The 15,206-nt window shown below is 32.4% G+C and overlaps 1 protein-coding gene across 2 annotated transcripts in view; it reads left to right on the plus strand.

The window, feature by feature from the left end:
* Positions 1 to 15,206, plus strand: part of LOC113521586 (membralin) — a 114,334-nt gene that overhangs the window by 7,904 nt on the left and 91,224 nt on the right. For both annotated transcript variants that reach the window (XM_026907160.3, XM_026907161.3), the window contains exon 7: positions 10,145 to 10,202. In XM_026907160.3, the coding sequence (XP_026762961.1) occupies positions 10,145 to 10,202 (58 nt within the window). The remainder of the gene's footprint in view (positions 1 to 10,144; positions 10,203 to 15,206) is intronic.

Consider the following 15,206-nt stretch of genomic DNA (forward strand, 5'->3'; position numbering starts at 1 on the left):
AGCTTGATTTTTTCATTGCTTTAAGAGATTTCAGACCTGAGTATATGATATTAATTTAAACTTGATACCTCCACGCATTCTAAGAAAAAGAGACTTAACAGACAGACAGACGGACTGACGGATATCGAAGTGATCCTTTGGGTTCTGTTTTTCCTTTGGAGGTATGGAACTCTAAGAAGAAAATCATCGAGAATCCATAGTGTTCACTCCAAAGTCGTATTTAATGCAATACTTTATAAATTCTATTGCATCTCTCTTACATCTCAGCGCATCTTTTGAACTCCGGTTCACCCCCGCGCCCCATCTCAAGGCCGGTATTTTTTTATACAACTTAGAATGGCAAACAAGCTGACGGCGTACCTGATGGAAAGTGGTAACCGTCGCCTATAGACATGAGCAGTACCATGGACATAACAGAGTATACTGTTTCGCCCATGCTACTCCCCATGCGTTGCCATTCCTGAGGACTCAGGTGTTATTCCTCTGTACCCTGTAAATTCACGCCATATCCCACTCTTCAAACCGAAACCATGCAAACACAACTGCTTCTCGTTAGAAACACAAATGGGACAGAGGTACCCAAGCAATCGACTTTTGTACAAAGTCTCCCTCTGGTATTGATGATATTGAAAGCGTATGTCTTTACGTATTCTGTTTACTATTATTAATTTCTTACTAGAGATATGACTAGCTCATTTGTCTTTGAATATAACCATTTTACTTTTCACGTGTTATTTAATAAAGAAATAGATATTATTAGAGGGAACATGCGTGGTCCAAATGGATAAATTTGCTGATAAGTAGTGAATAATTAAATACCTCAAGGGCAATGGCCTGAAACCACGGGTTATATGTATATTGTTATATTATTTATATAGAGTAGGTACATCTAATATATTTATATATTAGGTTTATTGCCTCCTTTATCTCATGTTTACTTTAATTATTAATCAGTTGGCATTCATTAGGTAAATTTTGCTATGAGATAAGAGATGCTTTCCACAAAATCATTAACGTTTCGTAATATATATCTTTAGTAGTGTTATGAATATGAATCTATTTCTTTTGTTTTATTGAAATTTAGAATGCATGAATATTTTTTCTTTTAAATTTGTGCTTTTTAGGTAACCCTTAATGCAAACTATGAGAATAATTATAATCGGTCGTAGACTTCGACTAACGCCTTCAGAGTAGGCGTCCATTATACCATCAGGAATTACAGTCTTCACAAATGTAAATGTTGATGAAGCATTATTTCATATTTCATATTTATTTTTAATAATGAAATGTAAAAAAAGGTAAAAAGGCAAAATGGTTATATCCTTTCAGATGAAAAAAAAATTTTGAATTTGATCTAAAACTGATGAAGTTATGAGTTGTTAATAAACATAAAAAAATTTAACCAAATTGAAAGTATTCTTTTTGAAGTCGGTTGAAAAGTATTCTTTTTATTATGTAGAATGCATAATATTAAGATTAATATTTTTAACTGATGTTTAAAAAGGAGGAAGCTCTTAATTAGGTTGTATTATTTTTTGTTCGCAGTTCTAGGGTAACAAACCCTAGAACTCCGTTATTCACAAACTGATTTGTAACATTTTTTTTATCTGAACGTATATAATAAGTTTTAAATTGGTCTCATAATTTTTTTTATCAAAATCAGCCCAGTAGTTTACGTTTTAAATCAAAATAAGTAGTTTTGCCACAAAAATCTTAAATTAGAAACTAGTATTTGTGTATATTTCTGAAATCACATCTTTGCATTCATGCCCATATGGTTTAAAGCCCGCAATACACATACGAGTCTTATACTATATCTAACTATGATTATTTATACTATAATGAACTGATAACGTTATGTATCCAAATATGCCCAAATATATAAATTTTTATATGTCTATTTATATGATTGTTCCGGTTTCACAAAAAATTACGAAAGAAAGAAAGAAATATTTTTATTCACTTCATTTTTTTTTCATTCATTAGTAAACTTAGAACGACACCAAATTGCATATTAAAGGTACAGATAATATAATACTACATGTAAAAGTCATAATGAATATTCTGTTATGTTATTACGGGTTTCTATTATAATAAGTCATCTATTGAAATTTAGGTATTTTATTTTCCGTTTGGTCATTTATAAAGGGATTTTCTATATCAGTGTTTTTCAAAGTGTAGGTTGTGACCCCTTGGGGGGTCTCCGAACCTTTACAAGGGGGTCGCGAGAGATCGCGAAGCAGCGAAAAATCAACAGTTCCGTAAATACATCAATTAATCAATAATACATAATGAAGTATCTATAACAGATATCGATTACATATCTGTTTTAGATGCTTTATTATTTATTGTATTTTATCGATACCTAACTGTAACGGATTCCATAATTGTACTATAATAAAATTCATACACATTCGAAACCATGGAGGGTAGGGGGTCGCAAAATATTTTTACACAATAAGGGGATCGCGTCATGAAAAAGATTGAAAAACACTGCTCTGTATTTGTTTTTAATAATATGTAATAAATAGTGCTGAATTTATAGTTGTTTATGATAGACTTAATCATAGATATATATATATTTATGTATTTGTCGTAATTTATACCAGTAGATAAGTCAAAGCGCCATCTTGCATGTAGTAGCGGAACATATAAGAATGCTTTCATCGAGTACACGGTTAGAAGATTTATTTATTTTACTAAACGCCTCCTACCTATCACGAGGTTTCTCCTACCTATAACAGAGGGCACTTTTATATATTTTATGTATTTGAGAATTGCAATAATTGGGAAATGATTTAATTTCTGTTTAAACTTCTATTTACCTTCAGTTCATAATATACATAAGGAAATCCTGATTTTGCAGGCGTTAATAAGCTACAATTTCATAAGGCGGACTAGATCACAAAGTACGAGTATTATAAATAAACGTATCTATTTAATACCATGTTATTGGTCTTATAAGACTATATATTAAATAATGTAGTAACAATCTTTACAAAATTTTCAAGTGCCTTGTTTACTTTTTGTTGTTTGCCTTCTTCAAATTTTCTTATTCATTATTAATAAGGCTAGGTCATAATTAACTCACTACGAATAACAATCATAATTTTTATTTTGAATGACGTACACGTAATAATAACAATAAGATTAATAATTTATTATTTTTATTTATGATCTTATGATAGGTAATAACATTATAATATTGGACACACCATATTCGGCTTTGTAGACATGCAAATGTAAAAAAAATAGAAGTTTTGTTTTCAATCGTTTAGCTAGATATCTATATTCGTATTGAGATTTTTTTTGCGTTTATAAGTGTTATGTTACTATGTTCTTAAAATAGCTTTGCTAATAAGCTTAGAAGATCGAATCGAAATATGATTTAGAAAAGTTGTCAATAGGTTTTCGAAAGATATTATTAGATAGATCTTCTTTTCAATAAGTTTGGAAGTTTTATTAAGAATCATTTGCTATATAAAGCAATGGAGTTTTACTTGTTTGTTGTTCTAGTTCACAGTAAAAAGAAAATTAAATATATTGGTATAAAAAATGAAAATAGTAGTGTCTTCCTATGCTCTTCGACAGGGTATTATTTTTTTCGAATATTTAAAAAAACTTGAATAAGATCACTTTATAATAGAGTTTCACTAATAGACTGGTGTAAAATAGATACGAGTATAGATTTCAATAATTTCCGCAACTATACACTGCACTTTACATGCCCATTTTTTATTCTAGATCAAATGTAATAAAACTAATTGACTTCAGAGCTTTAACATTTTAATTCACGCAAAAGTCAGTGCGTAGAAAACTTTTCTGTTTTGAAATCCACAAGTCGAGTGGCCCGATGGTATTCCTCCAATTGTGTTTAGGATATGCGCCTCAGAGTTGGCCCTGGTTCTTACGCGTCTTTTTCGGCTTTGTTACTCATCAGGTATAGTCCTAAAGTTCTGGAAGAGTGCTTGGGTACATCCGATCCCTGAAAAGAGATCGTTCCGTTCTAGCTAACTATAGGTCTATAGCTAACATTTTCTTATCCTTGAAGGTTAACCACCAACTGCTCCGGTATCTAGAAAAGCACTAGCTGATCTGTAATCGCAAGTACGGATTTCGATACATCTGGAGGAAAAGGATAAGATGGTCTCCAAAAAGTTAGGAATGCTTAATAGAGTTATACGGCATTTCACGCCGGAACACCGCTTGCAATTGTATAAAGTTCAAGTCCGACCACATATGGAATACTGTTCTCACGGATGGGCAGGAGCACCATACCAGCTCCTTTCGTTGGACAGTATTCAAAGTCGGGCGGCATTAATGATGATAAGCACTTTACTATCTGAATTGACTTACTGAAACTACGTAGATATATTACATTTCTATGCATCTTTTATCGAATATATCATAGGGATTGCCCTGAGAAATTGTTTGGATTGGTACCTGTTGCTGATTTTCACCACCGTAACATTACCTGACACAAACTAAAGTTCCATCCCAACCATGGATTACGATATGATTTAATAATATTTAGTAGCTTTGAAATAGGTAATTGCTCTGTCTATGGCTAGCTATTATTTGGCCACAACAAAATATCAGTGTTTTACTCTTTTGAGGGTAAAACAATAAACTGATTTGTGACCATTTTGTGTTACTATGGTACACGCATGAAAGAAAAAAATATTACGTGTTTTATATATTTTGATTTTTTTGTACATGCGTTCTTTCATCTATTTTTACCGTGTATGTTTGTTATTATTTGTATGTTGTTAATAATGCAAATTAATTACCCTCCCCCCATTCAAAGGTTGCCTGAAAGAGATCACTTTTAGCGATAAGGCCGTCCATTGTTTTCTCTGTTTAGTTTCTACTTCGTATAATTATATGTCTTCACGTTCTTATAATTACTGTTTCTGAGAAGTATAATCATTTACAATAAAGATTATCTCTCTTATGTTTGTGGTAGTAACTAATTTCGAAATGTTCGTCAATTGAACCAACCTTCAATTAAAATAATTGATTAATAATAAACCCATCTAAACTTATATATTAAAGACAATTACACTGTCATAGGCTTCAATTCTCTTACACTTATCTTTTTGTGTCGGAAGTTAAAAATTTTTAACGATTCACCTGAAAACATGTTCCACGTGGGGAAACCCCGTAGACTATCTGTATTAAGCATAAATTTTAAATAGTCATAACAAAATGTCATTGTAGTGCATTAGCTTACATAGTATGTTACCTAAAGTGTATACTGATCAATTAATAGGTATCGCGCAAGGCGCGGTCCCCATTGCCACTAAAATCAGGACTCCCAGAGTTACAGTTATTGCTCTTTTACAGCCCTTTCAAACTTTATTACGGTTCCAAATTCCACCTCTGCGCGCACCCAGACTGTAGCGTGGTGTTGCGTTGTTCTTAGCTAAATACTGTTTGTTGCGTTATCGTGTTTTAACGATTCGGATGTTGGAAGTTGGCAAACAGTTTTTGTTGTAAATGGTTTCGTTTTTGTATGTTATAATAATCATTAACGTCAATAATAATGTAATAATAATAATGTAATAATCATTAACTGTCCACTGCTGAACAAAGCCCCCTCCCACTTGGGAAGTTTTGTTCGTAGTTGCTTGTGAACCCGCTATCTTCTCTATCTGTTTATCTTCCACAAATTTATATTCTTTTGTCTGATATGCTTCAGATACCTATTGTAATATCGGACATCCCTGATCATGTACTTTGGTGCGTATCGTACTGGTATACTGCAAATATAACTGGCTACTAGTAATTTCGTGAAATATAATTGACCAGTAATAAAAAGGAATCTCTTTGTTTTTTTATTCTGTCTTTTGTTATTATTAAGAAAAAAAAAATCCTGTTCTGCACTAAATTATATTCTCCCTCTTTTTTTAATGAAACCATATATTTTTTAATGTATCTCCAAGCGAATTTCATGAAGATATCGTCATATAAATAATTGAACTCGAAAACTGCCGCGTGTGGTGTTTACCTCTTTCACAAGAAACTGGTTCCATATCCTGTAGCCGGTCGCCTTCATCAGTTTAGTTGCAGTGTGTGCTATTTTTTTATAGTACGCTGGATTGGATTACAGGCCAGTAAGTACCATTGTTGGTATTTGTTGTCCTGTCATCAAAAGAAAAACACTCCTAAAAGTTCGGTTAAGTCCCCGCATAGAGTGGCTATTTACATGCCGCTCCATCAGTTGCCACGCTTGCCAGGCGGGTTTTTTTAGAGGTGATAATGAAATAGTAACTCCACCCACGCTATCGGTATACACCGGCGGGGCACCAGTGAAGGATGATAGATGAGGATGAAACAGGTAAGTTAGCCCATCGTGACGAATTCAACGAGAATTGTTTACGATAGTTTCCAGTGGGAACCACGTGGCATATTGCTAGCAATGGGGCTGTCAAACTCCATTGCTAACAATCCCTTCCCCCCTACCAGGCGGGTTAGCAACCGCAGTTAGGCTTTGTAGTAATAATCCTTACTAATATTATTAATATATAATTATTAATACGAAAGTGGGTTTGTTTATAACATCTTCATCTTTTAACGGCTCTCTCAATTGTCATTAAAATTAGTCTACGTAGTATTTGTGATAAAAATATATGTTAATATGTTAATTAACATATATTTTTAATAGATATATGTTAATTCTTATTCAAGCCAATCATCATATTCCAATCATGTGGACGAAGTCGGGGATAAAAAAACAGTGTAAATAAAAGTAAAAAACGCCGTTCATTGGTAGGGACGCTACTTGAGAACAGCTGAATCAATTTGGCTGTTTTTATTAAATGTTTGTATAAATCCGAATAAAGTTTTTAGCACAGTGAAATATTGAATTTGGACGTCGTCAGTATACATAGTTTATTGTAAATGGTAAATAAATTTTCACATACACATATTTATTCACAAATTAAAATTCAAATTATCGTCCATACAATAAGCATCCAAGGTACGTTATTAATATTGATAGTGACGTGATCCGCTTTGCTCGATATACGGCACTACACTAATCCCATAGCCCGTCAGAGGCCAGAGAAATTGCATTAATCAATTGTCAAACTGCGCGCATATTGCCTAATATATCTTCAGTATTATCTAGTTACATGCGGTATGGTGTCATTGGATAGGCAGAGCTGCCACTTGAACCGCTTGCTCTCGCTTTGTCCCGGTTTACAGGTAGAACGTGTGGATATATTGTACCTGTTATGTATTTACAATAATAATTAAATATTTATTAAGATAAAATGATCTTAGAATTGTTTTGACTATATTAACTCCTCTTGATGTATAATGAAGAAAAAACCACATCTTCCCTCTCACTCACTCACTTTTTGTATGGAGATGTATTAGTATGAATTTTCAAATATTTTCTATTATCTTTTCCTGACAATTACAAGCACAACAAAAAAAAAACAATAAGACTTGTGAATGCAGCCATTCTGAAGTGATACGCTTACATACATCCGGCAATTTATTAATTTTATATAGATAGACAAGAGGTGATAATAAAATAAAAATCCCACTGTTCACTCAGCTTTTCAAAAGTTTAGCACACTCTCATAGTTGCAACGAATTTAATCATATCTCGTTCATTAAAATTTATTTAACCTTTTACGGCACATTTTTTAAAGATCCGAATTTAATAAGTTACTAGAAAAAAAACTTCAACAGTTGGGTAAAAATAAATAAAATCAATAAAAATACTTGTGGACAGTTGGTTTCAATATTACTTACGATACTTTATATATATACGTATACAGACGTACATATATATTTTCTGCTAATATGTTATTGTGTTAGTATATTATTATATTATCAACAATAGTCGCTATATATGGAGAATTCCGACAAACACTATTGTTTTTGTTTTCGAATAACGATTGTTACTAATTTTGAACTAGATAAAACATTTGAAATTCAAGATTTCAATTGTAATGTTTATACATCTAGAATAATATGTAGGTATAAGTTATGAATTCGCCTACTACGTGTAGACAGCGTTAAGGCTTGAGAATAGGTTGTAGATATGTAAATAATCTGTGTAATTAAAAATGAATTGTTAAATATATTGCTAATCATAAAACTCGAGTTTGGCTGGACTAAATCGACTAATATTTTTCAAATAATCGTTGAAATTCAGAAAAAGTTTTTATAGACTCCTATTTCATTTGTGTCATTGCCAACATTAAAAAAAATCTAATCAAATAACTAGTGATGTGACATCTGCAAAATAACACATAGTTCAGTAAAATCTAAGCATCTCTTAGACAAGTGACAGATGCTGTCAAATTCACTTTTGGCATAACATAATGTCGCCAATTTGAGAATAGGCAATATTTGTGCATAGGTCTATTGAAGAGATTCGGCTTAATATTATATTAAAATCTTTTTAAACGCTTTAATAGAGTGTCAAACATAAATTACCTTAATAAGAGGGGTTAAAGCACGGGACCGATGTTTTTATTCCAAATGGTAACCTTATTTAAAAAAAAATTGGTCCATATGGAATTTTTGTTTATTTTTGATCCAAATAGTGAGCTGTTCATTCGTCATTTATATGTATAATTCACATTTGCTCATCTCTATTTGCCGTATATACGATCACGTTATAAGATGTGACATAACTTGGTCTACAAAAAGTATAACCACACTGGCTATAGCGTGATACCTTTTAATATTAACGGCATGGGACGATCGATATGCCGGCCGCTCTTTAGTTTACGGCCACCGTAAAAACTAACAGCTTGCCGGTGGCTGGATTACGTGCGGCCCATTGCGCCGCGGACAGTGTGTACGCCTCGGCGACCCGTGTCGTGTCGCGTAGCACTTACGTAGCAGTCGTTCGTCCGACAGAAATTGTCGAGTTGAGCCAGTGATTCATTTAGCAGATGAATCACAGGTGGTGTGTTGACCCACTTTTATTGAGAAAAGTTTATTTGTGTTTCTGTACATGTATATAAGTAATGTCTATAAATAAAAAATCTATTGTTAGTAAATTACTTGAGGACTATGATTTGGCATTTCTTTTTCTTGATTATAAAAAAAAGTAATTAATTTATTTTATTAATGCAAAAAGACACACCAAGAAGGTTTATAACGAGTAAAATAAAAAAAATTATAACCTCTACGTAATATTTTAATCACGTTTCTTCATATAGCAGTTCCATTAGACACGGATGTAATATAAGGCACATAAACTGCTTCATGCAATACGCGCTAAAATGCCCTGTTCATTGCATTCAAATTAAAATGTGACTCGATCAAGCGGTATTAGAATGTCGCCTTTTGTTGGCATGATATTATTTTTTTTAGAAAAATATAGCATAGCTTAATTTAGATTTTTACTGTTAATAAATAATAGAAGAGGCAAAGTATATATAAAAAAATAGGTTATAAAATAAATAGTTATAATATATGGGGGTAAGAAGATGACGATGATGATAGTAAATATAGAAAATTGTTTGTTAATAAACATAGGCCATTTAGATTTTACTCTTTCTTTAATTTCCGAACACGCCATTACACTATCAATTTTATTTCTACTTTAGACTTCACTTGCAGTGTTTAATAATATTAGTATTAGAATAAACTATTTCTTTTCGCAACCGAAGCATGACTTAACGTATTTGATCTCAAACGAAAACTAAACATTCGGCATAGTTACATGTAGGTGGTGGCTGGGCCGGCGTCCCTGCTAGTCGGCTATCAATCTTTTCGCCACATCATTTGCTCCCCGCGCCGCCTTGCCGCGATTGAATTTCATTAACGAAACGCTTAGTGCAGATTGAATCCATTTAAGTAACAGACCTGCCCTTCTAAATGTTCCTGTATGTAGTAATTGTAATGTATACGCTCAGAGTGCTGGAATTTTCAATTTTAGATCTACTATAGCTCGATTAAGGTTGTTGTGGCCTTAACAAATATTTATCCGCGTTGTCTGTGATTAGATATGTATTTCTGCTGTTTTTATTGAAAATATTTTCAGGAGTTACTCAGTCTTTTTTTAACATGTTTCGAATACAATAATACGTAATTCAGAATTTCAGATACATTGTTTATTTTGTAAATAACAATTTAATTAAATTGTATTGATTGCTTATTTCTTTTTCAGACTGTTTCCATATCGATGCTCTTGCGGTATGCTCATCATCAGATCTTCGTATTTATAGGTGAGTATAATTATTATAAAGTGTAGTTTATTCTATTCTATAGTTTGTGGAAAAGAATTATTGTGGCATTTGAAGATTGACTTAATTTTGATTTAACGGTTTCATAATATAATATATTGCGATGATAGTTAACTTGCCTGATAATAAAAAGCGACCACAGAACAGCCTATGAATGCTGGCAACATAAGATGCGAGTGCATCCTTCAAACTGAAACTCACTATGCGAGAAGCTGCTTGAGGGCAAAATATGAGTGATATTGAAATACGTGTAGTATCCTTGTAAACATAATCACCTTCACACAACTATAACGAGTTCTCGGAAAAATGATAAATATATGAAAATTAAAATCCTCTAAGGGCTTGTTTCATAGGCTACTGTTCAAATCTACAATGTCTATGTAATCTATATAAATAAAAATGAAATACATTAATTATATACAAATATTCATTTGTAGGTGCATTATTTCATATTGAGTAGATAATTTTTTTCATTCTTAATATACCGTTTAAAGTTTTTAAGGAAATAATATCTATTGGTTCTGGTAATGGATATGTGAAGTGTACGCCAGATCTGTCATTTTATTAAGAGGTCATCAGTTATTGTGTATATAATGTAGAAGTTTTCTGTAAGTCTTCTTATATACTTTCGTCTAAAGGATAGAAAAAACAATATAATCTTTGATACAAGACATTAATTAGACTCTGTGGCAATGCATGAGTATTTATAGGCATCCGTGACATCCTATCAAGTGGGTCCTTTATTGACTGTAAATGAGCTGTTGATCTATTAGCCATGGATTAACGCCACTTATAATACCATTTTGGTATACGCGCGAGTTGTTACCTGTGAAGAATGTGTCTCCTTTTCTTAAAAGATCTCCGAAAATTTTCCTGTTAAGCTCTCGTAAGAAGCTGTTACAGCTGTCATGTTGGTGTTATTATAAACCTGTGAAACAGACCCTTTTAAAAGTAAAATTGGCGTTATATTAACGCGTAATGTTGCGAGAAACCATTTCTTAGATTTTTTTGTAAGGAGCGGACATAAACAGTGCAATTATGTGCTGTCGAAATGAATTCAGTAAAAATCTCGAGTCGTGAGCCGGCTCAGCGGCAATCTCTTTGTAATAACAATAATTGCGAATAGAGCCCGCGGCATCACCCCGCCTTCGTTGCTGCTCAAAAATAAAAAAAATAAAATATATGAAAATACAATGGTTGGGATTTGTCTAGCGCGCTCTCCCTCTCTCTTTGATCCGTCGACAATTAGCCAGATAGAGATAATTTGTTTCTTGTTCTGTTTGCTCTTTGCGCCACTTGGCTTAGTATTTCAATACGATGATTGCTTTCAATTTTTTCCAATTTCTATTTCGTTGAAATAAAAAAAATTAAATTCGTTCGCGGTATGCTGGATTACCTACTTGTATTTACGCGTCTTGATACAACTCTTTTTACAATATAAGTTTCATTAAAATTAAAATGTAGAAATGTTCAATATGAAGTCGAAATATGAAAATATGAGTAGTTTATAAATATTAAATTATTCATGTTAGTATGTGTATATTATTTAGGGATATTGTTTAAATATATACAGTTTAACACGCTATACGTTTTTAATGTCGGCAACAGACTAACAATCCTCATTGTACAAGTAGGTACACAATTACAATTATATTACATATTAGTGATGTACCCACAAACATCACAATGTGGCTGGTTTGAAATGTTCAAAAATTACTTTGAATCTTCAAATATGTTCCTTGGTATGGTTGGTTGGTATGGTTCCGTAGTACAATTTCGTGAATGGAATTAAAAGGCCGGCAGCACACCTGCAATGCCTTTAGTGTGCTCTTGGGCGGCGGTAGTCACTTTCTCGTTTGCCTCTTTTGTCATAAAATAAAACTATTAGTGGGTTTCTATTCGGCATGCCTATTGTTATTAATTCTGTATAAAAATTTTCTCTGTGTAAAAGTAACTGGAGCTCATAAATTAATTTTAAAATTATTTAGAAAGAAGAAGGTCACTAATTCTATTTATTCCTTTGTCACATGCTCTACTGAAATCGATTTTGTATTTTTATACATAAATTTCACTAATTTATTGACAATTTATATTAGTAAAAACCATATTGTTACCAAAATTGCACCTGAACAAGGTATTATATCTAGTATACCACTGTATTTGAGTTGGCGGATCATAGAATTGATCAAGACTAAATTTTCTGTTACAATTCTTATTATACGCATTTGAAAGGAACCCTATAAATAAAATAAGATTTATATCTAAAGGGGCTCTTGAGTTTGTAGAATAAACTATTCAACTCACAATATCGGATAAGGGTAAATCTGTTCAATGGATCCAGTTGGTCTCTATGACGACTCATCCTTACCTATTTGGAGATGGCTCAAAAATGTACCCACCTAACGTCCAAACAGCTAAAGGGCCGGAAAATTCCGCGTAATCTCACGTTGTGATTGTTGATTAGGTCCGAGCCGATTTACGTTGTATATCTGAATGGTTGTAGTGTGAATTTATACTGTAGGCAATGTGTAGTTATACATCTGTTATGTAGTGTAATGCATGTATGAGATGAGATATGAAAGTGATTGAAGCAAAAGATATAAGGATAGATAGGTGCCTCGGTTGTTTCTAACCTGATTTTCTAACCTGTATGGGATTTTGGTTTGAAAATATACATATATATTATATAGCGTGATTATTACATTTAATATCGCTTAATGTAGTGTCACTAAATTATATTACAATGAAATTTACCAGTAGTAGTGACTGGCATGGCAATACAATTAATTTTCTAATATTACTGATGTTATAAAAGTGCAAGTTAAAAAATATATTAATGTTTTCTTCGCAATTACACTTGAACGGAAGACAGCTGAATGATAGAGAGTTTAGTGTACTGGCGGTATAACAAATTTTGAATTACTGTAGCCTATAATTGTATACTTTTTATGTGCAATCATTATTTCATAATTTTAGTCGTTAACTGTCCGCTGCTTATAGAAATGTTTTAAGAGGAACGCTACTGTCCATCCCTCTACCATTAAGTTTCTTTACTCGCCTCTTATGACACTCACAAGAAAGAAAGTGGTGGCTTTTCTATGCCGGGATCACACGACCACTAAAAAAGCTCTAAAAAAGCTTTAAAGAAGGCAAATGTAGTTAACGATATATCTTATGTTAAAAGTATTTGCCAATAAGAAATTGTAAAATTTTATTTATTTGATTTACCCAAAGTACTGGTACTATATTATTAAATAATACTTATAGTTATAATGGTTATATTGCTCATATATACAATTGTACATTAATATGTAAATCTATATTGGAAAACGCCTTATGTTTCTGCATTGCCTGATACATCTGCGTACAGGTCTATGTCGTTTTACAAAGACTGCCTAGAGATAGTTCTGTGATAGATCACTCCTGTGTCGCATTGAAAACGATTGAATGCGATACAACAATGGTCGAATAATCCGCTAACAGCTGCGTATGATACAAACACGCAAAGGATCTAGGAACTTTGTTGTGTTTACCAACAATAAAGTAGAAATAATCTCACCTGCCGTCGTATTGAGGGACGCGACCCGTACTTATAAGAGGGCCTAGAGTGACAAGCGATTTTATTTCTATATCAGTTTATGCTTGAGTCTTAAAAAGAAAAATAAAAATCTTTTTTTACACTTACAAAATAAATCACTCTAGCGTCTGTAACTGTAAGAGCAATGCGATGTCGGACTTGTTAATAAATATTAACTAAAGAGTGACTAAATAAATGTGTTGTGATGTTACCCTTAGTTTTTAAAAAAACTGGAAAAAAATTGATAAATTTAGTTTTTTTTATTTAATATATTTGCATGTCTATATATATATATACTAAAAGTTCGAGTCAATTAAATTACTGAAACAAAGTTGATAAAATTTCTATGGAAACAATCTAAAAATATATCCTTTCTTCCTTTTTAAAAGATAATTTTCCAAATTGGTTTATAAATGGCGGAGTTATGGGGGTAACAAATATTAAAAAAAATATAACCTAATTGGGAACCTCTTCCTAGGTTGGTTCCTAGGAAAGGTGGTTGAAAGTGAACCTTATTCTAGTAAAAAAATGAATTCAAATTTTTCTAGTCACGTTTTTTTTTGTATTTGATAGACACACTTATTTGTGATGGGCAAAAGAAACAAGTTCTTTGTTCATCTTTATGATTTTTTTTGCAATTTATTGGGTTAAATCTCCTGTTGGTTTTTTGTTAATTTTGTAACGATTGAAGCTGCCAATATTGCCTATGGACCGTCTGCAACACCAGAGATGTCATGTGTTTGTTGCCGACACTAAAGAAACCTTAGTCTTTTTGAATAACCCTATAAATAATATAGTTTCTAGTGAAAACCTCGGCAGGGAGCTCATTTCACATAGCCTGAGCGTTCACGGGGGGGGGGGGGCACCCCTCTGAAACCGTACTGTACGGGCACTATTGAGGTTCTAGCATGTGAGGATGAATGTCCTGTCGATGGCGAGCGGTGCAATGATAAAAGATGACTGTTGGAATTATTTAGACATTTTATACATAAGGGCTCGATACCGCGTGTGAGTTTGGGGTCGTCGACAATTCTCATAGCTTGTCTTTGAACTGAGTCCTATATGTTTTTTGAAAATAGTTGAAAAGAAATGTAGTAAAGATATAAAATGATAGCTCAATTTTAACGAATAAAATATATTTCAGAAACGTTATTAAGCTTTAAGTAGTTCAGAGGATCTTTCTGTGAAGTCTATATATACCTATTTATTAAAACGGTGTATTTTGTTCTTTATGTTGAGAATTTTATCAGCTTGTTACATATGAATAAAATATAGGCATCTTGTATGATTTTAATATTCGGTTTTTACATATGAAATTGGCGTTTTGTACTGGAGCAATATAAAGTGATTTTTTTTTGAAAATATATTTAATTAAAGTATGCACCGTTGTTAACTATGCACTTTTGCCA

The sequence above is a fragment of the Galleria mellonella genome, unplaced genomic scaffold (assembly GCF_026898425.1).
Source record: "Galleria mellonella isolate WM207_F2 unplaced genomic scaffold, CSIRO_AGI_GalMel_v1 utg63, whole genome shotgun sequence".
Lineage (NCBI taxonomy): Eukaryota > Metazoa > Arthropoda > Insecta > Lepidoptera > Pyralidae > Galleria > Galleria mellonella.